The sequence below is a fragment of the Nymphalis io genome, chromosome 5 (assembly GCF_905147045.1).
Source record: "Nymphalis io chromosome 5, ilAglIoxx1.1, whole genome shotgun sequence".
NCBI lineage: Eukaryota > Metazoa > Arthropoda > Insecta > Lepidoptera > Nymphalidae > Nymphalis > Nymphalis io.
In genome coordinates, this window is record NC_065892.1 from 3,344,135 (window position 1) to 3,370,100 (window position 25,966).

A 25,966-nucleotide genomic window follows, 5' to 3' on the forward strand; every position below is an offset into this window, starting at 1 on the left:
TAAAAAAAACTACTGTCAAATCCACAATTTGTTTTAATTAATAACAGAGTCTGAAAACATCTTACGAACGGCATTAATGTTTCCCGCCCACATAAAGCGTACCTTGACCGTGCACTAATGACAGAAGTACCCACTATTTCACAATAATGACAGGCAATGGTCTAATGGGATAAACGGTAGCACAGAGCAAGGTTGTGACGCTCCGTCCACACAGTACCGCGAACACTGTCGCTCTGAAGCGACACTATACCAACAAATTGGTAAATAGCACCACTCGAACGCGTATCCGTTCAATCTACTTAAGACAAGAAGATTATTGAGTCTGTCCTCTCAGTCGTGCTACAGAGTCGTCTTAAAACACGTGGAAATACCTTGAAGGAGTTGAAAGTTTTTTATGCGAAACCATGAAGTTCACGCTGCGATAAAACCATGATCGACAACTTGACAAAATTATGTATTTATTTAATCAGACGTAATTCGACAAAATGAGAAATACAAATCCTATCGGTTTAAATTTCATTATTTCGAGTGGATTGGCTTAAAATATTTACATCAAGAAAATAGTGATCATGAACGGAATCAGTGTATCGGTTGAGAAAGGGGCGGAGGTGAACGTTAAAGAAACAAAAAAGAGAGTGAGTGTCAGAGAAAAGCTTATGCAGATCCGGTCTAACATTACAGTTGAACCAATTATTGCTTGTTATATTATGTCTAATGTGTTTTCGGGGTTGGCTGTTCAAAACTTAAATTTGGAAAAGGCATGTAGAGTTAACTTGGGTTACAGTGATGAAATCTGTTCAGCGTTAAATCGACGGCAGACGGAAAATTATACAATGGAGGAGTCGGAAGTGCAAAAATTAACAGCGTCAGTGCAAGCTTGGAAAAATATCGTACAAACAGCATTTCCATGTATTCTAGTTCTCTTTGTTGGATCGTGGAGCGATAAGACAGGAAAAAGAAAAGCTTGTATACTCTTACCAATCGTTGGAGAGGTACTATGTTGTACAAGTTTCATACTAAATACATACTTCTTCTATGAATTGCCTTTGGAGGTCACGGCCCTCTCAGATCTGTTTCCGTCGCTAACAGGTGGATGGATTACCGTTTGCGTTGGTGTATTTAGTTATATCGGTGACGTGACAACCAAAGAAATGAGAACATTCCGAGTGGGGGTGGCTAATTTGTGCATGTCCTTAGGTATACCGATTGGGATGTCGTTAAGTGGAATATTATTACAACAAATCGGTTACTATGGCATCTTCCTTATATCAAACTGCTTGTATTTAATCAGTCTAATTTATGGATACATTCGTCTGAAAGATCCAATTATACCTCAAGAGAGACACAGAGTAAGTATTTCATATTTAATTCGACTTAGATTGTTATAGTTAGGGAAATTATTTGTATATAGTTAGAATAATTGCGTAGCGTAAAGTAAATGAAATCTTGCAAAATATTTCTTGTAAAGTTGGCAAGGCTAAGGAAGAGGTACTTAAACAAAGTTGAGACAGTATCAGAACCAATTTAATCGGAAGTGTAGGGTTACTGTAGACTAAGGTACAGTTTGAGGCCGTTCATCATTCGTTGGAGCCCGGTCCTACGTCTAAGTGATAAATTGCTCTGTGCCACTACGCAAATTCGAGCGAAGGGGAGCATCGTAACGCAATCAGTGGTTTTCACGAGGCTCAGATAGGTGTCTGCATTTGTAATGCCACTGATCTATCGCGATACGACTGTCAATTTATTCCGTTTGTCGCGGATGCTGTACGAATGATTTATTTTTCGGTTTCAATGAAAAATAGATACGGTGCTTTTTGCTGGATTTCGCAACGTCTGTTATCATCTGATTCAAAAGCCATTCAAACGAGAACCATTTGATATATAGTGGCGATTTTTGAAGTTTTTTTCAATTACGCATTCTATGCATGTAGGTGTAAATGATAAATTATTTCATGGCTTCGATTTCGACAATTTGAAATTGGAACTTATAAATAATCTCGTTACCGCTACTTTTGACAGTGTAAATTTTAGAATGATTAATTAAACGAGGAAAAGACGAAATATAGCGTTCTTAGTAGCTGTTTATTTAATTCTACTCTGTAATATTATAAATAAATTTATAACAGTATTTCCATTGCTAAGTTTTTAATATAATAAACTTATTTAAGTATGTATTTTATGAGTATTCAAGTGATCGTTAAATAAAAGTTTAGTATTGTAACTTAATTGAATTTTAGAAGACAAAAAATATCTTCGTCACAGTGAAGTGATGATTATTAATAATGTAAGCACCTATGATGATATCCTAGTGGTTAGACCCTTTTAAATTTTCTGTCTTGATATGAGTACATTGTCTTTGTATTTAGAATAAAGAAACGCACAAATCTTTATGTACATACCTATATAAAAAAAAGAAATGCTCGCTATACTGCGTATTGAACATAATCAGGATTATACAGAATTGAAAAATATCAATTGCATTATATACACTTTATATACATATATATAAACATTGCTTGTAAAAATGTTGAAGCCAAATGCGATTTTCCATGGCACCTAAAGAAATTTCACATGAAAAAATGGAACAATTGAATATGTATCAGATGTCTGCAATTGAAAACAATTAAATACTTTTGTGACTAAGCACTAAACAGGTCATTAATTTAAACGTCGCAGGTTCAATCCTAATCCCTTGAGTTTTCAGGATACCCACTCCCAACACATACTTCATACTTACTAGTGGGATATTAGTAAATCCTGTAAATGTGTGTATGAAATATTTATGTACATTTATTGTTCTTGAATAATACTAAATTAAATAAAAGGTTCTGAATAAACTTGTTATAAATACATGTCTTACATACACACCCGATGTCACCGCCAACACAGCCTAGCGAGTAGTTGTCCATATTGTGGTGGGCATATTTTAAGAGGTTGATATACGTCGTTGACCTTGCTGGATTCGTATTACTGATAAAAATGCCGTGCGTTAACATTTCACCCCATGTGCCCTGTGTTTGCGGGTAAAAGTGTCACAAGTCAGTTCAGCACAAGGTCTCGTCCCACACTGATTTATTAGGCGGCAGAGGAGATTGCGATTTCCGCCTATCGATTATGTCAAACAATCGTTCAGTAATTTAAAAAAAAAAAGTAAAACAAGCCGAAAATTCCATTAGTATTGTATTACTTAATATTCCGATGCAAATAAAAAAGCTCTTGTAATAAATACCTACCTACCTACATATTCCATTTACTTTTAAAAACCATCTACTTTTTTTGAAGTCACTTGAAATTGTAATGTTTTTCAGGAGCAACCGGTTGGTTGTCGAGGATGGGTCTGTTCTTTCTTCGACGCTCGCCACGTGCGGGAGACTCTAACGGTTGCATTTAGAAGTGGTCCACGGCGGAGGAGACTTCGTGTATCTTTGTTAATAGTTGTCGTCTGTGTTATATTTGGACCTTTACATGGTAAGTTAAATCAAGTATATAAAAAAATCTTTCAAAACATGTTTTGTCTCAAACAATTGAAGTATAAGTAAGTATAGTTGATATATTATGAAAAATATAAAAAAATATAGTGTGTGCAATTCAATACATGTCTGTCATTATTAATTTGAGATTCGAAAGGACACAGACAGACACAGTGTTGTATAACAGATATTCTACCGCAAAACAGCAATACTTGATATTGTTGTGTTCCGGTTTGAAGGGTGAGTGAGCCAGTGTAATTACAGGCACAAGGGACATAAAATCTTAGTTCCCAAGGTTGGTGGCGCATTGGATATGTAAGCGATGGTTGACATTTCTTACAATGCCAATGTCTAAGAGCGTTGGTGACCACTTACCATCAGGTGGCCCATATGCTCGTCCGCCTTCCTTTACTATAAAAAAAAAAAAAAAACTGACCACACACCTAAACAACATTTATAAGTAAAGCCTTGGAATTTTACAAATGACTCGCGTTTTTAATCTCGTTTACCGGTACTGCTCTGTCCCCGTGTTTTCTAGTATAATGTTATATAGTCTATAACCTTTCTTAATAAATGTTTTATCTAACGCAATCATTTTAGAATTGAATTCATATATCCTGAAATAAGGGCGTTCAAACAAACATAGAACTTATATAGTATGAATAATATAAAAAGATGTGATAAAATAGGTATTGTATCGTTTCCATGTCGCATTGTGCTCTGTGTTCCCCCTATCCCCCTATTATACCTAAGCTATCTGTAAACTACCAGCCGTGATGAAACTCCCGATAGAATGCTTAATTTGAGTCTTAGCGACCGAGGCAGCGCTTGTAAAGAAACCTTTTTAGACTCTTAATTAGTCAAAGACTTTGGTAAATAAAAAATCTTCATTGGCATCATAATAAATACTTTCTGTTATTGTATTGGGTAGTGTAACTACAGGCACAAAGGACATAATATCGTGTTGGCAATGTGAGGAACGATAAATATTTCTTACATCGCCAATGTCTATGGGCGGTGGTGACTACTTACCATTAGGTGACGAATTTGCCCATCCGAGGCGCCTATAACATAAAAAAGTATACTACGGATTTATAAAATGGCTTTCTGAAGACTGAAATTATAATGTAATATAAATGATTGCTGTGAACGTACTTATAATTTTAACTACAGATTATTGAAAGAAGTATTAATAAACATCTTAAGTACTCTATTATAGCAATAGGATGTCCAGAAATATGAGAATTCTGTTATGAACCACTGACAACTGAGTACTGACTCATTATATGGTTAAGCCAATGAAGCCAAGACTTCCTCTACTTTATTACAGCTTTTTTAACTATTTATTATTTCAATTATTTTGATCTCTTGCCTTTACTTTGAATATAAAATGACTTAATAAAATATATCCCAATTTACTTCTATAGACGAATAGTTATTTCTCTAAATTTCTATTCATAATGTTATAAATATGTCTGCGAGGTTGTTTCCTCACAACTTGATTACTGAACCAATGGTAGACTTTCATAAAAAGATGACCTCGGACCTGAATAAAGAGATCTATAATTAACATCATTAGTAGGAAGATAGTTTAAAACAATTTATTGCATAATATATTTAAAATATGCTCAAAAAACGTGAATTAAACTGTTGCAAAGTAGCTGACTAGTCTACTGTCCAAAGGTTAGCTTAAAAAGCAAAGTTAAATACATAACTTGGCTTTTGTCGATCTACTGCTTATCTTATAAGTCTGCAGACCTTGAGGTTTACTTTTAAGAAATTCTCAGTTACAGCCTCAAGCTTGGAAGCTGGCTTTGTAACATTCCCGTACCTCGGATAGCACGTAAAACCTTTGATCCTGCACGTGTATTCTTTACCGTCGTGTAGGATTGTCGTCTCATCGGATTATGAGAGTGTGTAATAAAAAGTGCACCTGTTGTTGTATGTGTATGCTCATACTCGAGCACTATGATATCTCTGACGTTTTTGTTTTATTTTAACGTTCTCATTTTTACAGGTGAAATGAATGTGCTTTATCTCTTCATGCGATATAGATTTAATTGGGATGAAGTTCAGTTCAGCATGTTTTGTACATACAGCATAATAACAAATTTAGTAGGTAAGTCTATTTTTATATATAAAATATATATATTTATAAGATGTCTTTGGTCATCATTCAAATCAGAACACAAAAATATATAGTTTTGCTGTTTGGTGGTAAAGTAATTTATAATATAAGTTTATAAATATTGGCTACAGCAAAAACTTTTTTCTGCATTCAATATATATTCCATTATTATTAATGAAAACTCATTTTACTTTACAACACCTGATGCAGTTTATATTATAAAATATATTTTTAAATAATGTATTCTCTTTGTTAGGAACATTGTTCTCCATCAGCATCTTCAGTGATTTCATGAAGTTGGACGACACCGTGGTAGGAATTATTTCCTGCACCAGTAAGATCTTGGCGTCCTTAATATTTGCCTTCGCGAGTACAACGACAGAGATTTATATAGGTATTATATATAATAATTTATAATACTTTGGCATATTAATTATTAGCGATCGCGATGTGGAATCACTTATAAGGCTTACAATTTCGCGACGGTGAAGATTAATGGTGTTAATATATTTCAAGGTCGCATAAATTTTTGTTTCCAAGTACGATATGTATCAATTTTATAAGTTTAGTGAAGTTTGTATTTATTTATTTATGTATAAATATTTTTGTACAATATTAATTGAGAGTATTGTTCAATTATAAGGAAATTCTTTGTACAATATATTAATAATACGAATATATAAAAATAATAGGTATTTTTACGTAATAGTAGAGCCAAAACATGGATAAAGAAACAATACGGGTAGTATTTCAGAGACGCACAACCCTGACACAAACAGACTAATTGCATTACCATCGTTGACTGAATCGCAGTCGGATAAACAGCCTTTTATATTTATTATTTTTGTATTGTAATAAAATTATACCAGTTATTTTACGATACGCTGTCAGCGCTTACAATATGTTATGTTATTCATACCTTTGATTAAGCCATTATAGTTCAAATATTGAACAGCTTTCTTAGTCTAATTCTAAAGTCGAAGATTTCAAGTCATCCATGGTCGGGATCCTAAAAGTGATTGAGTTTTTTGAAGTTGTCATCGGATTGCGGTCTCCCCATTATCTTATTATGTTCAGCACAATCAACTAGTCCTTGAAATTAACAAACACGGCCAATAATTTGGTATAAAATGGCGTAGCAGTGTGAAGGGTTGTGTGGTTTCCCTTAGGCTATTGATACCCACGGCAAAATATTTACGCTTAGTTAGTGGTAAAAATAAGCCAGAAATATAAATTGTACGTTGAAAACAGGCTTTACAAGCAATAATGTATTTTCCTAAGGGCATAGGGTGTGATCGCCCGGAGCGGGTAGTTCCCCGAGGATTTATTTTCACTTTTGCTATTGGGTATTAGAAAGGCCAATCATATTTATATAGCATGCAGGGTTTGGACGCACCCTTATAATTAGTTTTTACATGAGTAATATTCTTATTTATAAATAAATGATTTCCGGTTCCACTTACGTTATATAGTGAGAAGCGATCATAATCTTTCGAAAAGACTTTAGATTCCATTATCATGCAACAGACTGACGTTTCTAAGTAAATTTTAAGAATGTCTTATTAAAAGAAATGACAAGATTTATCTCTCAAAACTAAATAGGCAGATAAATAGTTCTTATCCAAATTTCACAAGCATTATACTAAAAATAATCTAGAAATCTTATTTTCATAAAAAATGGATAATATACTTCAATCTTCAATGTAGAAAAGAAATAAACTTTATTGTTAGTTGTTTAATGAAATACAGTAAAATATTTTTTTTCAATCCCACGCTATAAACTAAAAATATAGAAAAATAAAAAGATGAAATAAAGTAAAATAAAACAATTCGTTATTATTAAAAAAATACTAATAGCTTTAATTTAACGTAAAAAGGCACACCTCAGCTCGACGTTGAGGATGATACCTGGTTTTTAAATGCTACCATATTCCAAGTCAAAAGCATGGACAGTTATATATATATATATATATATATATATATATATATATATATATATATATATATGTATATACATATATTAAATTGAAATATGATGACAGCCTTAGATAAATGTTATTTATCAGGTGATTAATTAAACATCGTGTCATGCTCAAGAGAGTGCACCTATGTTTGCGCACACACTTGTGCACTATAATATGTCCAGCGCAATTGGCTAATCACTATTGAGATTAGCCACCATGTCCGAAATCGGTTCCGAGAACATTATAATGTTTTATTATACGATATCATTATACAAAAATCACATTCGCAAAACTATTTTCTGACAATCTATTTAATGATAAATAATTAATTACGTCATTAAATGACCAGTGCTAATGTAATCGGATATTGTTACCATTCATTTTATTAATTAAATATAAATCTATTATAACATTGGATTCAATGGTACCATTCATATTCGAACAATATTTCGTAAGTTAAAATTTATTTATTGTCGATATATTCTCTTTTAAATAATTTTATTTTAAATTATGCGTTGGTTACTGAATGTTAGGAAATTATAATTTTCTCCTGACCGATTTTGGGTAGCGAACTATGCGGGGCAGTCTAGTCGCATATTGTAGTGCACAAGTGTGTGCGCAAACAAAGGTGCACTGTCTATTCCTTTGCTCTCATGATTCGATGAGAGATGATGAGAAGAGAAATCTGATACGACCGGAGAGAGTCAGGCATAGAAACAACTTCTTAATGAGCATTCCGAGGCACGGGAGTATAAACAACTTCTTCTAAGAATTTAAAGACAGTCAAGTCCAATATTTTATTACTGCGACGACCCGGGGTTTGGGAGGACCTTGGAATGTGCTGTCTTTTAGCTAGCAACTAGTCCACCGAGGCAGTCAGGATATGACTGTATTATTAGTTGACTTTTACTTGAATATTTTCTACAGCGCCTCTCGTGGAGATTTTCAACGGAACATCATTCATTGCGATGCGCTCCATTGCATCAAAATTGGTGACCAGCGAGGAGTTGGGTGAGTTTTTATTAAAATTAAAAATAATAATTACCTAAAATATTTATAAAAAACGAAATCAAAAATATTTATTTTTTATTCACTTACTTATTGCTAATTATTGATTAGAAAAAACTATATCACTGGTTAGGAAAGAAACGTCCCAGACGCGAAAGAAATTCAGTAAGGTCATCACACAAACTGAGCAGAAACAGTCGAATTTGAAAATTATTTAAGCATTTGGTAGTCCGTTATTACGAGCAGTACCGTTTGTCTTGCTGAAACCAGCACGGAGCAGCTAGTATAAATAAATAATATTATGTCCGCGTTTAAAAATAACTATATACATTTGAATAAATTAATTAAATGACAAACAAATTAACAAGAATTTCATGTTTTACCTTCTATACGCTATAAATATCTAATTGTTTTTCTTTTCTCATAAAATAATTCATCGGTACATTACTTGCTATGGCTCTGTGCAGGCTAGTCTGGGTAGGTAATCACTCATCATATATTCTATCGCCAAATAGCTATACCTAGTATTGTTGTGTTCCGGTTTGAAAGGTGCATGAGACAATGTAACTAAAGGCACAAGGGACATTACATCTTGCTTACCTAGTTTGGTCGATGTAAGGAATAATTTTTATAGTGTCAATGTCTGTAGGCGATGGTGCCTATTTACCATCAGGCTGCTGAACTGCCCGTCTGTCTTGCTATTTTATATATAAAAAAATATTATTACAATTTCCTGGTAATATAAAAACTAACGAAAAATACCTCAAATTGAAAGAAAAAAAATATCGTAAACTTTTGATTCACGAAAATAGATTTACAAGGAGATAAGATTTAAAATCTATTATGGTAACAGAAGCAGGTAGCATTTTTATTAATTTTAAAAAATCATTAACAATTACGCAACTTTTTTCAATGTTTATAGACAACTAAGTTCATTTAGTTTTATTTTAGCACAAATCTCTAACGCATATTAAAAACAGAAAAATATAAATCAAACTTTGGTATGTATTTAAGGCTTCAATGTAAATAATTCTTATGTAAATAAATAAGCCAATAAAATTTAAACTGAACTTGCGATATAAATATTGTATGAATAATTTGATTATTAAACAAGACTGAAAGGAATAAAGGTTCTTTGCACTTTTAAATGTGGTTTTTATACTTCAATTTCAATTTGATATGAACTTTATTTTAGTGGTCGTTCACCTCGTCTGTGCCTTTAAATTTTATAAGAATGATATTACATAAATTATTTTTATAATTGAAATTAATATTTAACATATAAATAGCTGAGAAAGTTATCTTGAATAAAGAAATTTAAATTCAAACGCTGCAGTCTCACACTTGTTTGATCAACCGACTGTCCATAATCTTGCATTGTTACAATGATATGGTCGTAACTTTACATATTTTATTGTTTTGTTTGTACTTGCTTCGTTTAATCAAGGTGTATTGTATTCTTAATAATGTTGCTGCATAAATGTGACTATAGCTATATTAAATCCTTTATACAATTCCCATTATTATGGTAAAAAAGTAATTGGTTTGACTGGTAGTAGGACTTTGTGTATGCCTGCCGGGGTAGGTAGCATTCACATCAATTGTCCCAAAACCACAACCAAGATTCATTAGTTGTAGTGTCGGATAAGATAACGAAGCTCTTGCACTGATTAATTCCCTCTACGTTCTATAATTGCAAATACAGATAAACGAAAAAACTAAATTATAAATTCTTTAAATAATTTAACAGTGCTGCATTTTCTTTCAGGCTGTGGTTAACGAACTTTATATAAAGAAGTATGTATATTTACGATAATTAAACTTGTACATATTGTGTATATGGCCTCGTTGGTCTAGTGGCTCGATGTAAGGGCGCAGACCCGGAGGTCCTGGTTTCAATTCCCAGTTCGGGCCAATAAAAAGTTATTGAGTTTTTTGTCAGAAAATTCTCAGTAGTGTCCCGGAGTCTGGCAGTTACAAGTGTGTACACTCCCGTGCCACAGAAAGCACGTAAAGCCATTAGTCCTGCGCTTGAATTCTTTTCGTTCGTGATGGATTGCCGTCCCATCGGATTATGAGAGTGAGGGAATAGAGATTGCACCTGTGTTTGCGCACACACTTGTGCACTATAATATCTCCTACGCAGTTGGCTAATCTCTCTTGAGATTGGTTGCCGTGGCCGAAATCGGTCTGGAAGACATCATGGTAAATAAAAAAAAAATCTACATTGATTGTCATGATCGGTTGAGTAGTTCATTGAAAGTGTAATAAACAAACAAACAAATGAACAAACTCACTTTCGAATTTATAATATTAGTTATAGAAAGAAAAATACCCACCATTGTAACTACGCCACCATTTATTATGTCATAATGGTACAAATATATTAATTTAGGTACAATATGAACTTTTAACCTAAAAATCAAAAGACACATAAAATCGGTCGCTATTTGTTCAAAGTAGGAGTCAGGTTTAAAAAATAGAAATATTGTTTAAATTGTAAGAGCAATATTTTCTTACGAAAAATACTAATTGTATAAGTGTAGTATAAAATATAATCAGAAGATTTTTTTAAAATAAGTGATATGCCGCTAAGCGCTTTCTATTCACTGTATGACGGCGAGTGCTCAATCCATCGCGCACAAAGAAATTTGGCAAATCCTTTCTTTGTCGCACTTCCAAAAAATTAGAATTCTTTACCAATTCACGTGTTCTACTCCTCTTACAAGCCGGATTCCTTCAAACGAGCCGTGAAAAGGCATTTTGCGGACCAGTAAAGCGGGGGCAGAACATTCTTCCCAACTGTACTGGCCGTTGTCGCGTTTGGACTCTACTACCACTTACCATCAGGTAGAGTAGTCATTTGCCTTCCAGGCAAATATAAAAAAAATTAGGCCATGTTATCACATAACCTTATTTAATGATTTATATATTATATATATGTATAAAACTAAAAAAAAAACAATTAATAAAGATCCATACTAGTATTCATAATTAACCAACAAATTCTGGATAATAACGCCTTACGGCCTTCCTTATAAATGTTCTCATCCATTTTTTTTCTCTCTGTCATTATTGATTTGACATTAGAAAGAAGAAGACAGAGCATTGCTTAACCAATCACCAGCTAAACAATGTTAATACTACCTTACTTACCTATGTAAGGCCGCTTATGTTTAAAATAGCAATTACAGACATTCCCTTGTTTTATCAACTGTCATCGCAATCTCTACTTATATGTTACTTATATACCTTACATAGGAATTATCTGTTTGCAATATCAACTACATTCCCCTAGCACCAGATTTAATAGCTCAGACAAAATGAAATTTAATCCAAGCCTAAGCTGCTATTGCAACCAAGCAAGCTCCATTTAAAAGAAAATTAAATAATTCTAGAACAAAATATAGGTATACTAGCTAGTCTTCGTGAGTCTGCATCAATTTTTTTTGTTACCCTCTTATTGATATAACTTTGTCTTTATTTACTCAAAAGAAGAAATGTTGCTAGCATTGAAGCATTAATGTCTTTAATGCTTTAATATAAATATTTCTTTATTCTTATATTGAAAGGAAAGTCAGATGTATGTATCAGCGACACCGGATGACAGACTATGCCATAATTAATTAAATGTCTAAAGGGTCTAGATGAAGAATTGGTGCAGTTCATCAAGTAAAATTAAAGTTAAGACAATTATTTTCTTACGAGTAGTACGCCTTCAACTTAAGAAAAGTAGTACTTATAAAATTTCAGGCTTCTGTGGTACTTGACCACTACTAATTTGGCTCACAAAAAGAACCATCTCAAACTAATGGAATGCAATGCTATGAGTGCCCTTAACATGTCTCTCGCATATCGAATGCGTCGGTAAGACGAAAGAAATTTAATTTTGTGTAAATAATAATTAAATAATCAATCTTCAAAATTGTGTTATCACAAGTAATAGGTTATTTAGTACCCATAATAAACAAATATCCTTATTTTTGGTAAACTTAAAAATGTTTTAACCAAAATAACATCTTGTCAAGTTAACAAAACGTCAACAAATCTATTTATGAAAACTCTACAAACGGAAATACGTATTCCTAACGAGTTTTTTATAATTAATTTTGAAGTATAAAAAAACTCGATAAAGGTAAATCAAGTCCGTTGGTAAAATAAAGTAAATTTAAATATTTTCGATTCAGTCGTTCGATTTAGCTATAATTGTAATTTAAATAACTTTCTAAGTACGCCTTCTTAAACCAAGAGCAAGTTTAGAAATAGCGGACATTAATATTAACCGAAGACTTAGCATCAAGAGAGGCTTTGCCCATTGGGACATTCCAGAATGTTCCATTATTTCTCTTAAGAATAGCAACAAAACGTTTAATAAAATTCTATGTAATATTGTTCCCAGGTAAAGTAAACTCTCTTTTCGGGCTAGCAGAGGCTATGATGCCATTGGTTTACGGACCGCTGTACTCCAGGGTGTACATGGCTACACTCAACGTTTTACCAGGAGCCGTTTTTCTACTGGGAGCCGGGATGACGATTCCCGCGGTGGCGATATTTGGGTAAGTTTATTTTTTAATTAATGTATTCGTAATTATATAGAATTATTTATTAAAGAAGACTATATAACTGAGGATGTGATTTTAACTATACATTTAAATTTAGAATTAGTAACATTATACGTGCTTATCTTTTATTTGTATGCAGAATGAAGAAATAATTTATATTTCTTAATTCTTAAGTGTGCGGGAATAAATCTTGATTTTTTATCTGTTTTATTTACGGTACTTATGATAAATAGCTAAATAAATAAAATTAATTTCTTCGATTTAAAACTCTTTTTTGAGAAATATGCGAAATTTCTAATTGACCATGAGACAATTTTCCTTTTAGAACAAAAAGCATATTTCCTTTTTTGTTGCAAATAATATATTCGAAACTAATATAAATTCGTATATAAAATCGAATCAGCATCGAATTTAATAATGCTGACATATGAAATGCAAGAATTAAATGGCGTGTCTGTAGCCTATTCCACTGGCAGGAGAAGTAAAGTTAAATAAACAATTTTGACTTTGAATTGAAATGACGTCATTGGTTGAGGTCTAGAATAATCTGTGGTATTTTTTTGATCTCAACCAATGACGACATTATGGATTCATGTAAATGGTTTTATGAATTTCGGTGAAATTGTTATCTATAAATAATAAATAAAAATATATAAATTAGCCGAGATGGCCCAGTGTTTAGAACGAGTGAATCCTAACCGGTGAATACGGATTCAAACCTAGGCACCACTGAATTTTTATGTGCTTAATTTGTGTTTATAATTCATTTCATGCTCGGCGGTGAAGGAACCGTATGAAATTAATTTTATTGAAATTCTGCCACATGCGCATCCATCAACCCGTATTGGGGCAGCGTGGTGGAATGAGCTCCAAACCTTCTCCTTAAAAGGAAGCCTTAGCCCAGCAATGGGACATTTACAGGCTGTTACGGCTACTATATTAATCAGAAACTGTTTATAGTTCATATACCAGATGAATAAATTGACGAGCCGGTTGGCGTGGTTGGTAGATACTTGCCTTTCACGCCGAAGGTTGTGGGTTCGATTCCCACCCAGGACAGACATTTGTGTGCATGAACATGTCTGTTTGTCCTGAGTCTGGGTGTAATTATCTATATAAGTATGTATTTACAAAAGAAAAGTAGTATATGTAGTATATCAGTTGTCTGGTTTCCATAGTACAAGCTTAATTTGGATTCAGACGGCCGTGTGTGAAAAAATTTGCCAGGATATCATTATTACTATATTATATTAACATATGTAAATCTAAGGATTGTTTAAATTTACTCCTTCTGCCATTGAAATAGGCTATACGTATAAGTCGTCCTTCGACTTTTCACCTTCGTATTCACCTGTTTTTATCACATTTCAAACAGATTACTAGTTTCATGTGAGACATTTTATGGCTGATATCGTCGAACTTTTTTAACTAGGTACTATAAAATACACACACTTTTATAACATCGTCTACTAATAATTTCATATTTTATATATTTTTTGAAGTATTTTACGTGTTTCTTGACTTTTTTGTGTCTTTATGTGTTTCTAGAAGATGATAATAATGAAATCCTTCATTATAGAGCGGAAGCGAAATACTGACGTATCATTTAAAAAACATGTAGATATTATGATTGTAATTTAGTTTAGAAACGCGTTAAGAATTTCTTTTTAATAATCAATAATTATAAATTTATTTACTGCGTACATTTTAAGACGTTTTAATTTTAATATTTCTCTGTTGTATTCTTAGAGTCCTTAAGTATGTATGTGTGTGTATATGAATCAAATAATGAGGATAAATGATAATGACTCTTGACCTAGTTGGTTTAGTAATTTAAACAACTAGTATAAATATGATATGTATAAATATAATAATAAAGATATGATATAAAAATAATTTTCTCATATGTGGCAATGCGTCATAAGCTAGGTTTTACGCCTGATGAATATTATATGCGTTCCACTTGTTTCTGAGGGCGTTTTGTAAATAATAAATGTAGAACGTAATTAAAAACATAACATGACACCAAGCATTATACTTAAAGATAATGAGTGTATACCATAAAAAGAAACGGTTTCAATAGCTCAATGCGTTTTGAATATAAAGGAATATTCACATTTGAAAGGATATTTTTTTAATTAAATGGGTAACTAAGAATCTTCTAACATTAAAAATAAAAAAGGTTCTATTTTGTATTAAGATTAATAAATTATAGACATTATTAGCTCGGTCTACTATGATCGACCTTCTTTATATTTATTATTTTACGTACTAACCAGTAAAAATAAAAAGACATTGAAAAGAAATCTACCACAGATACACCCACAAATACACACTGCATGTGTGTATTTATATTTACTCATACGGCACACGAATATCCACGCACACACTCACACATATTTGACACAAGTTCAGCAATTCAGAGTGGAACTGCATGATGGAATAATCTGCTGATACATAAAAAAGAGCCGGCTTACGCTTAGACATGCTTAAATATGCATTCATACGACATAAAAATACATACGTCTACACGCCCACACTCAAAAGTATTCTGAAATAAGATCACCAATCAAAGTGAAAGAATATGATGCAATAATCTGCTTGATAATTTAAAAAAGAACCGGCTAACGCTTACACATGCAGTAATACAGCACACAAACACACACGCCCCACTTCAACATACATACGTACACCAAAGGTATTCCAACATTAGTTCACCGATCCCAAATGAAACTTGCTTGATGGAATAACAGTCTTAAATCTTACTCGTGTTTGCTTCTGTTCATCAGAGTATGGTCTATTATTTTTTGAATTTAATTAATTCATCAAAGACATTATTATTTTTAAATTGGAAATAAAGCAATAAATTAATAATTTATACCGTACCGTAACCGTAACAGCCTGTGAATGTCCCACTGCTGGGCTAAAGGCCTCCTCTTCTCTTTTTGAGGAGAAGGTATTGGAGCTTATTCCACCACGCTGCTCCAATGCGGGTTGGTGGAATACACATGTGGCAGATTTCAGTGAAATTAGACACATGCAGGTTTCCTCACGATGTTTTCCTTCACCGTAAAGCACGAGATGAATTATAATCACAAATTAAGCACATGAAAATTCAGTGGTGCTTGCCCGGGTTTGAACCCACTATCATCGGTTAAGATTCACGCGTTCTTACCACTGGGCCATCTCGGCTTTTATACGTAAATGTCTAAAACAATAAAATATTATAATTAACGAACGAATGAATGAATAATTTCAATTATAGCATTTATAACATAACAAATTAATTAAAATAAAAAACAATAGAGTAGATATATAAGCAATTTTTTTTTTTTAAATTAAATTAACAATAAAAGTCTTATCGCTTCATACATGTTACGTTTTATATTGATTTTACAAAACAAACCTGCATGTTATCCAATCACTGTATTCCAACACAAATAGAATTTGATACAATTTATTAGCCACTGGTCTAATATTTTGAGAATGTAGTTTATTATTCCGTACGTGGAATAGATTAATTTGATAGAGTCGGTAATTATTTGCTTTGACCGGTTGAAATTGGTTACTTTTTATTTAATATGAATGTAAAATATTTTACCAATTAAATTATTTCGTTCAACTGACTAGACAACATATTGAAAATATTATATTTTTAGATTGATTGCACTGATTGTTCGAAGTGTTCATTTTAATATTTCAACTTGTACATTGAAATTATTAAAATGTTTTGCATTTATTAAAAAAATGTGAAATAAGGCTATAATAATATAATGTCTAGAAGTATACTTGATGGTACGGCTTTGCTTGGGCTAGACAGGCGCCTGGGTACCAGCCATTCATTACACATTCTACCGCCAAATAATAGGAAATTGATGAGCCAGTGAGACTAAGAGCACAAAGGGCATTTCATCTTAGTTCCCAAAGTTGGTGGCGCATTGGTGATGTAAGGGGTGGTTTATAATTTTTATAGTGTCATTGTCTTTTGACGGTGGTATGCAGTTACCAACAGGTGGCCCGTTTAACATTTTATTTTATTTTATCGAATAGGAAGCCAACGTTATATATTAAGAAAAACATTGTCTTATTACACGTATAAAAATATTGTAACAAAATATATAACAATTATAGGCTAACTAAACATTAAAAAAACATCTTTGACTTAAATAACAAAATAAATTATTGAATTTTGATGTAAATAACATTTTGCTTTCCAATTATAATTTAAAAAATACTACTAGTATTAATTCTTATGTGAAAAAATGCATCTACTGGGTCATGTATTATTGTGTTCCGGTTTGAAGGGTGAGTGAGCCAGTGTAATTACAGGCACAAGGGACATAAGATCTTAGTTCCCAAGGTTGGTGGCGCATTGGTGATGTAAGCGATGGTTAACATTTCTTACAAGGCCAATGTCTAAGGGCGTTTGGTGACCACTTACCATCAGGTGGCCCATATGCTCGTCCGCCTTTCTATTCTATAAAAAAAAATGTAGACTTAGTTAGCAGTTAAGATTAAAATTAAAATTATATAATTGATGACAAAGAAATATTAATAAAAAAATATTATCATTATTTAAAACTTTGTTAAAGACCAGAAAAATACACGATAGCATAACTTTTGTAAATAAACCATTTAATATTAAAATATTTTGTTTTAAAAAAATAGAAATACATACCATTAAAAAAAAAAACTTGTACTAGTGACAGGAGGGCTGGTGGAGACCCAGAGCATCAGAATTGCGATTCAAGGGGGAAATGCTGCTAGCATTCCTGCCACCATTAAACGCAGTCATCATTTGTATACTACCTATTTTTAATTTTAATTTTTGTACATTCAGGGCTTTAATGTAAATAGTTCTTATGTAACTAAATAAAATATGTAAAACATTATTATAAATGTATACAAAAAAACTAGATTATATTATTTGTAAACAGATATAATATCAGCGTATCTAAGGATTCGTCAGCGAGTCCATACTGTCGATGAGGTTATTGAACTTATGTCTATGGAAAGGAAATTAACTATGATAATAATAACCATTGAAAAACTTGATAAAAGTTGATATTGAGCGAAAATGTTAAATGTATTTGCTGTCTGAGACTTTCTCATAAATAGCATTCATTTATGTTAAATACTTATCATAATATATATATTCACTAAATATATAAAGAATATATATATATATATATATATTCTTTATATATTTAGTGGTCGTAGAGGTAGTTTTGTGCAAGCTCGTCTGCGTAGGTACCACCCACTCATCGTATATTCTACAGCAAAACATCAGTACTTAGCATTGTTGTGTTCCGGTTTGAAGGATGAGTGAGCCAGTGTAATTACAGGCACAAGGGCCATAACATCTTAGTTACCAAGATTGGTGGCGCATTGGTGATGTAAGCGATGATCAACATCTCTTACAGTGCCAATGTCTATAGGCGTTGGTGACGTTGGTGACACTTAAATAAATAAATATATTGACATGGATTTAAAAAAATATATTTTATAATGACAATATAAGTAATTAAATAAAACGTTTAAAAGTCAAAGCAAACAAAGTCGTGGTGAAAACTATCAGGTTCTATCTGCCGCACTCAGTTAGATTAATTAAATTCCTAATGAGTATTTAAGTAATTAACTTTAAATCCGTAAATGAATATAATTTAAGTATTCATTACCCAATGTAACTTTAAAATGTCATAGGGGAAAGTATAGTATTTAACGGCCTTATTTATAAACGTTGTAGTTTTTTGTTAAACTGATTTCGCTCTTTCTGTCTTTATTGATTTGACATTCGAAAGAAGAAGACAGCATTGTTTAACTTATCGCTTATAATTAAGGCCGTAAGAGTATTGAAGTGTGGCTGTAACTATACTAGAACTTATGTCACTATTGGAGGAGTTGCAGATGCGCTGTGTCCAGCTGAAGCACGATTATAGTGTATCTTTTGGTGGTATAGCATATATATATAATATTGTTTAATTTACGTTAAAATAGCAGATTTTGAAGGGTTTTTCTCACAAAATAATATATTAATTATGTATATATGGTATAGATATTTTTGTTTGCTTAATTAATTGAAAAGCCGAGATGGCCCTGTGGTAAGAACGCGTGAATCTTAACCGATGATCGTGGGTTCAAACCCGGGCAAGCACCACTGAATTTTCATGTGCTTAATTTGTGATTATAATTTATCTCGTGCTTTACGGTGAAGGAAAACATCGTGAGGAAACCTGCATGTGTCTAATTTCACTGAAATTCTGCCACATGTGAATTCTACCAACCCGCATTGGAGCAGCGTGGTGGAATAAGCTCCAAACCTTCTCCTCAAAAAGAGGAGAGGAGGCCTTTAGCCCAGCAGTGGGACATTCACAGGCTGTTACGGAATTAATTTTTAAAAAATACACTCTTTCAAGTTTGTTTTGTATATTATTGATTCGACTTATATTTAAAAAGAGATTTTATTTTTAAATTCACGCAAAAGCTGTCAATGTATTTGACGTGACACATTCGTAATATGTTGGGTTGTAAGGTATGTGAGGTTTATAGAACTGTAAAGTATATTTCGATGTATATTTTTAGATAAACGTAATAATTTCATCGTTGTTTAGAGAAAGGAATAAGGACTTTTTCCTAGCGAACATCAAAAGACTACAGAAAAATTCACAACAGCATAATAAGTGACATATTAATATTGTATTTTATAAGCTTTCCATCAATAAAATTGCATTGTATGACAAGGTATATAAAGTAAACAAAATATTTAAAAAAATATTCTGAGCTGAGTTGACCGTTGAAATGCGTTCCGTGATCGGTCCGTGATCGAATAGACGATGAAACTTTCAAGTGGAAGAATTAACGATAAAATTATCTTTATCGTTTATTTGTCCTACTTTTAAATGATATAATTATATCAATTTGGAAAAATAATGTCATAATTTTGCACAAAATTTAATTTTAAATAATTATATTTAAAAATAACAAAGTTCATATATTTTTGGGCACCTCGTATCGCAGGTACGAGGTGGATTAAATTAAAAACTTTCTCCTCATAGGTGGAGGAATCAGCCCAGCTGTGGGATGTTTCTTTTTATTATTTTTACACTTTCACAGGGTTATTTCTACTGTTTATTTTTGTAGTCATGGCCAACTTGCCACATCGGGAACGCACTTTCTTAGCGACTGGATGTGGTAGTTTTAACATATGAATTCTAACCGAAATATGCTTATTCAATCCCAGGCTTTTTGTGTTTCAACAATCATCTCGAGCTCGGCGGTGACTTAAAACATCGCAGGATAGGTTAATATGGTGGATGAAGTTCTGCTACATATGCATCTAATACCTCGAATCTAGCTGTGTCGTGGAATTACCTTCAAAGGGAAATGAGGAATTTGTCATATAACGGAACATTTAGAGGTTACCTTGTACGTTGTTTTGGGACAAATCCTAATTTAACTTCTAGAAGACAAGACGTACATATTTAAAATATGAATATTTTATTTTAAAATGAATTGTTGTCTGTAACTGTTAACAGTCATACTATATATAAAATGCAGTTTGTATTGTAATAAACTCCAAACAAAGTAAATATATGATCATACTCTTTGATGACATTAATCAGATGGTATGTTTGTAGTGCGACAACAATATGTACAGAAACGGTAAATTAGTTTCTTTAGGTATTAACAATTAATGAATTAAATTTGAAACACATCAATAGTTTTTAATCTAGATCAAATAAAAATGTCAATATATATATTAGAGCACAGATAATAATTAAAAACAAGATAGAAATGATAACTACATCAGTTGGTATAGCTAGCAAGCACTAATGAGGAGTGCTTGCTAGTGTTATTCAAGTACATGATAAATCTTATAAAATGGTTTGTAATAAGTTTGGCGTCTAGGTGTATAATATTTTTATTATGATAGCTTTGAGATACGGGTGTCTATCTAGTGATTAATACATTTATAACAATTATTCTCAATTAGTTATGCAGCTATCATATCGACTTTGCTTGTGATGCCGAGGTTTGCGAATAATTCATGTTAGTAATAAAGATTGATTAATAGTTAAGATAGGTGGTAGTCACCACTTACCATCAGGTATCTCATTTGCCCAAAATTTAAAATAGGTAGCTAGATTGGTCACCTGATGATGAGACATTGACATTTTAAGAAACATTAATCCTTATTCCTATTATTCATTTAACTTTCAAATAGAAACACAACAATACTAACTATTGCTCTTTGGTGGTAGGTATAATATTTAATAAGTGTGTTTACACACCTTTGGTATACAGATTGGCTTGCACAAGCCCTACCACGAATTTATTTTTATCTATTATTAATGAATAATAGGATAAGGCTGAATGAAAAGATGGCCCAGTGGTAAGAACGCGTGAATCTTAATCGATGATCGTGGGTTCAAACCAGGGCAAGCACCACTGAATTTCCATGTGCTTAATTTGTGTTTATAATTCATCTCGTGCTTGACAGTGAAGGAAAACATCGTGAGGAAACCTGCATGTGTCTAATTTCACTGAAATTCTGCCACATGTGTATTCCACCAACCCGCATTAGAGCAGCGTGGTGTAATAAGTTCCAACCCTCCTTCTCAAAAAGGGGAGAGGAGGCCTTTAGCACAGCAGTGGGTCATTCACAGGCTGTAACGGTACGAAATGAAAAGTAATTGAGCCTTTTTGTTAAAAAAAAATGGACTGGAGCTCGTAAATGTTTTATCGTGTTCTTGAACCTTATTCATAGCAGACTGACGTTCCACTGGTCTGTGAAAATGAATCTGTATTGTGTACACACTTGTTAACTGTAATATCTCCATTGACTAGCCAAGTCAAGAACTGTTCGATATCGATTTGCCGAAATTCATTCAAGAAGACTTCATTAGTAATTCAGATATTAGTTTTATTCTTGACATTATTCTCTTGAGTATCCTTCACACTTGTTAGCATGTTAACCCTGTGATTGTTATCATAAATCTCTTATAAGTGATAATATTTATCTTTAGTTGGGAAAGTTAAATAATATTCACAATGAGCTAATAAATCGTGTTATTAAATCTAATTGCAATACGATATAGAAAATAAATAGAAATATAAACGTTGACGGCTATTTTTATGTACTTGTAACTAGAACCCAGTTACTTGGAAGCCGAGATGGTCCAGTGGTAGGAATAAGTGTATCTTAACTGTTGATTGCAGATTCAAATTCAGGCCAAATTCACTAAGTTTTTGTTTACAACTTATGTTGTTTTCGGCGGTGAAAGAAACCTGTGTGTGCTTAAAAAAGCAACATCCATAAATCTGCTTCAGAGCAGCATGGTAGAAAAAGCTCTAAACCTTCTCAAAACTAGAGGAGGGCTTAGACCAGCTGTGACTTAATTACAGGCTTAACTTTTAACTGAAACGAGCTGCAACTACATAACTGTATGTAGTAAAATTTGGTACAGAAATCGATTCAAGCTGGTGACTGTCAGTAAATAATAAATTCGATATGTAATCAGAAGTTATATAGAATAGTCGACTTATTTCTTGGAAAAACTAGCTTTAAGTGCGAACAAAGGTTGCGTTCATTGATCATATAAGATGGTCATATAATATTTATGTACTGTTTATATTTGTTCTTATAATTGTAACTTATCTCTATATAAATAGTCAAAGACAGAACAGTTCTGTACTCTTTTCTTTGGCAGTCGTTGAAGAGCTTTTAGTGTTAGTTTAGTGAAAATTTGGTAAAGACTGTATAAACATACAAATTTATATAATTAGTACTCAAAATTTAAATAATGATTGATTATTATTGTTGCATTTCGACCACGCGCACAAGCGCACAATTCTTAATTATAAATATTGATTCATTTATAAATTAATAATAATATTTACTTATAAAAGAATCCACATTCCAAACCGGTGGTTGTGCTTGGTGAATAAAAATATTTTGATCTGATTACTAGCTGGTATCCGTCTTCGTCCGCGTGAAATCGATTTTATTATGATATATTAAAAAATAACATTTTCATGTTTTACAGATACAGACACGGTTTTACTGATTATATTTATAGATCAAAAACCGTAAGAACCGCAAGTAAGCAAAACGTATTGTAAATTTTTTAATTGAAATTTGTATAATATTATAATCATGTACATATGTATGACTGTAAGAGTCAGGGCGATAGAGAAGAGAGCTGTGAGCAGAGAGCTACACGTAATAAAGGACACGTATACAAAATCTCAATATTTTAAACTCTTTGAACTACTGTCCCACCAAACCGCATTGGAGCAGCGTGGTGGAATAAGCTTCAAACCTTCTCCTCAAAATGAGGAGAGGAGGCCTTTAGCCCAGCAGTGGGACATTCACAGGCTGTTTCGGAACTACTGTCTACGTTTCTGTTATTTATCCTATTTATATCCAAAAAAACAATTCTTTTATATAACATTATCTCTATCACTACTGAAATAATATTATAATATAATATCAATATGTGTATAATATCTTAACCATAAAATAATTTACTCGTATAATTTATCTATTTTTATAACTTACTTTTTACTAATCTCAAAGGATAAAACTATTCAGTCATATTATTTAGTAATAATTTAACAAAAATATTAACGAATAATATATTTCAAGCAACTTAGTTACTTATTTTTTAATTTAATTAAAATGTGGACACGCTTCTGTTAATCTGCTAATAAGTAATTTTATCTACTAAAATATGTAGATAAAAAAATATATCGTTCACTTCCTGAATACTGATTGCAAGCCTTCGCTACTATTCAAATAAAGTTGACCGGTGACAGCCCTCAGTTGGATGTCGAGTGTATTAGTGAATACGAATTTCCAGCACGTTGAAATGAATATAGCACGTTGATGAATTTAATAGCAATCTATTAAATTTATTTAAACGACCCTTTTACTTAGGCAAAAACAGCAACGGAAAAACTGAAACAGTTGTACGTTATAATGATTAAACAATATATATATATTAATTATTGAGTTACGTTAATAATTTTAATTCTGAATATGACTTTGATATTTTAATGACGAGCCCTGAAACTATGAGTTAATAAGAATTTAATATTCGAGTTACTTTTTGTAATTATGTGTACTTATATATAATAACTATTCTCCAATTGAAATTCAGATATATTTTAACTGACCTTAAAAAAATCGTTTTAACGATTGATGCATTTTTCGTTTTTTTTTAAAGAAAAGCCCAATCATTAAAAAAGAAAACCAACAATTTTTAATATTACGGATTCGAATACATATCTTAACTCCTACTCAATCGATCTCAGTGCACGAGACGTTACAACGATAGTTGACCACGCCCTTAACTTTACTTTACCTTTAATTAATTAATTTATATTACGAATATTTAACTTTTGGTTTTTCATTATAGTATATATAAAGTGGTCTTATAACTTTCTATAATGTTGATCTCATTATAAAGAAGTTAATTTAGTACCTTCGAGTTATGTACTATTGGTAGTTCACAACGATAAATGTTTGCAACATAAAAGTGCCAAACATTTGATTTTAAGGAATGGAAAGTAATCGGAATGGAATTTAATAGGTTTTCATTTCTACCTTATCACTTATAATATAGAATTTCATGTATAACTTGAAAATTAATAACGTAAAAGATCCGCCAAAACGAAACTGATACGGATACGGATATCCGGTACACATCAAGTTGGTAACCACTGGGTGGTTAGAACGCGTGAATTTAAACCAATGATTGCGGGTTCAAACCCAAGCAAGAACCACTGAATTTTGATTTGCTTAATTTGTGTTTATAATTCGTCTCGTGCTTGGCTAAGCTGAAATAAGCTCCAAACCTTCTCTTTAAAGGGAGATGTGGCTTTAGCCCAGTACATTTACAGACTATTACTCTACTTTTTACTTTGTAAAATATAATACGTGTATGTTTTAGATATCCAAATTTTCCAAAATGTTTTCCAAAGATTTATCCCTCAGACTATACAGACAAACAAAGTAAGCTTTTATAGGAATAATATATAACACAAGACATAATATAATAAATAATAGTCATAACTATAATAGAAGTCTTTGTAATTAGCGAAATATAAGTCATTAAGAGAATGTTTCATTGTAATCGAATATATTTGTTTGACACAAAAGCAAACAAAATTTGCCGCTTCGTAATATTTTCTTTAGCCTACAGCCTACATAGAAATACCAAAGTTAAAACAACACACATCATTTGTAAATATTATTAGAACGTAAATTATATAGTAGATTTTAAATTAATATATTATTACTGTCTATGGGCGTTGGTGACCACTTACCATCAGGTTGCCCATATGCTCGTCTGCCGTCCTATTCTATAAAAATGTATATAGTTGATGATCGATGTAGACGTGAAGTTAGTATTCTTTATGTAATTTAATTTGTGGTAAAGAATTGTAGGCGATTTATTCGGTAAAATCGATTTAAATCCCGAATCGATTGTTAATTTAAATTAATCTTCTACAAAAAAAAAATTGCTTGTAATACTTATTGAATAATGTTTTAATTTTGAAATATTTTATTAATTTCAAGTTTTTTATTTGTTCATAGTTGGATGTATTTCGAACAACGGGAAGACAACAAACAAGTTGAAGAAATGGTCGACGTCAATAAAGATATATAATTATATATACTAATAGTTAACAATTTAAAGTAATTAAGGCAAAATAAAAATAACTTTCAAATGTTTCTTTTATTCTAGTTAATACTAATCCTATGTTTGAACTAATGTTATTACGTCTTAATAGTGCGATTATTTAAGGTCAAGTATATTTTCAAACCGC

The 25,966-nt window shown here is 32.0% G+C and overlaps 1 protein-coding gene across 1 annotated transcript; it reads left to right on the top strand.

Annotated features, from left to right (window-relative positions):
* Positions 1-204: 204 nt before the first annotated feature.
* On the top strand, positions 205-25,867 carry LOC126768508 (proton-coupled folate transporter-like). The gene is made up of 7 exons (XM_050486669.1): positions 205-1,349; positions 3,309-3,468; positions 5,488-5,589; positions 5,855-5,992; positions 8,490-8,573; positions 12,970-13,126; positions 25,734-25,867. The coding sequence occupies exons 1-7, from the start codon at positions 570-572 to the stop codon at positions 25,804-25,806; spliced, it is 1,494 nt and encodes a 497-aa protein (XP_050342626.1). The 5' UTR covers positions 205-569; the 3' UTR covers positions 25,807-25,867.
* Positions 25,868-25,966: the final 99 nt, after the last annotated feature.

Bases quoted from the DNA above. Each gene is read 5' to 3' on its own strand.
- LOC126768508 (XM_050486669.1), top strand. From the start codon at position 570: ATGAACGGAATCAGTGTATCGGTTGAGAAAGGGGCGGAGGTGAACGTT. The intron at 1,350-3,308 runs GTAAGTATTTCA...AATGTTTTTCAG, and splicing joins TACCTCAAGAGAGACACAGA to GAGCAACCGGTTGGTTGTCG. The intron at 3,469-5,487 runs GTAAGTTAAATC...TCATTTTTACAG, and splicing joins TATATTTGGACCTTTACATG to GTGAAATGAATGTGCTTTAT.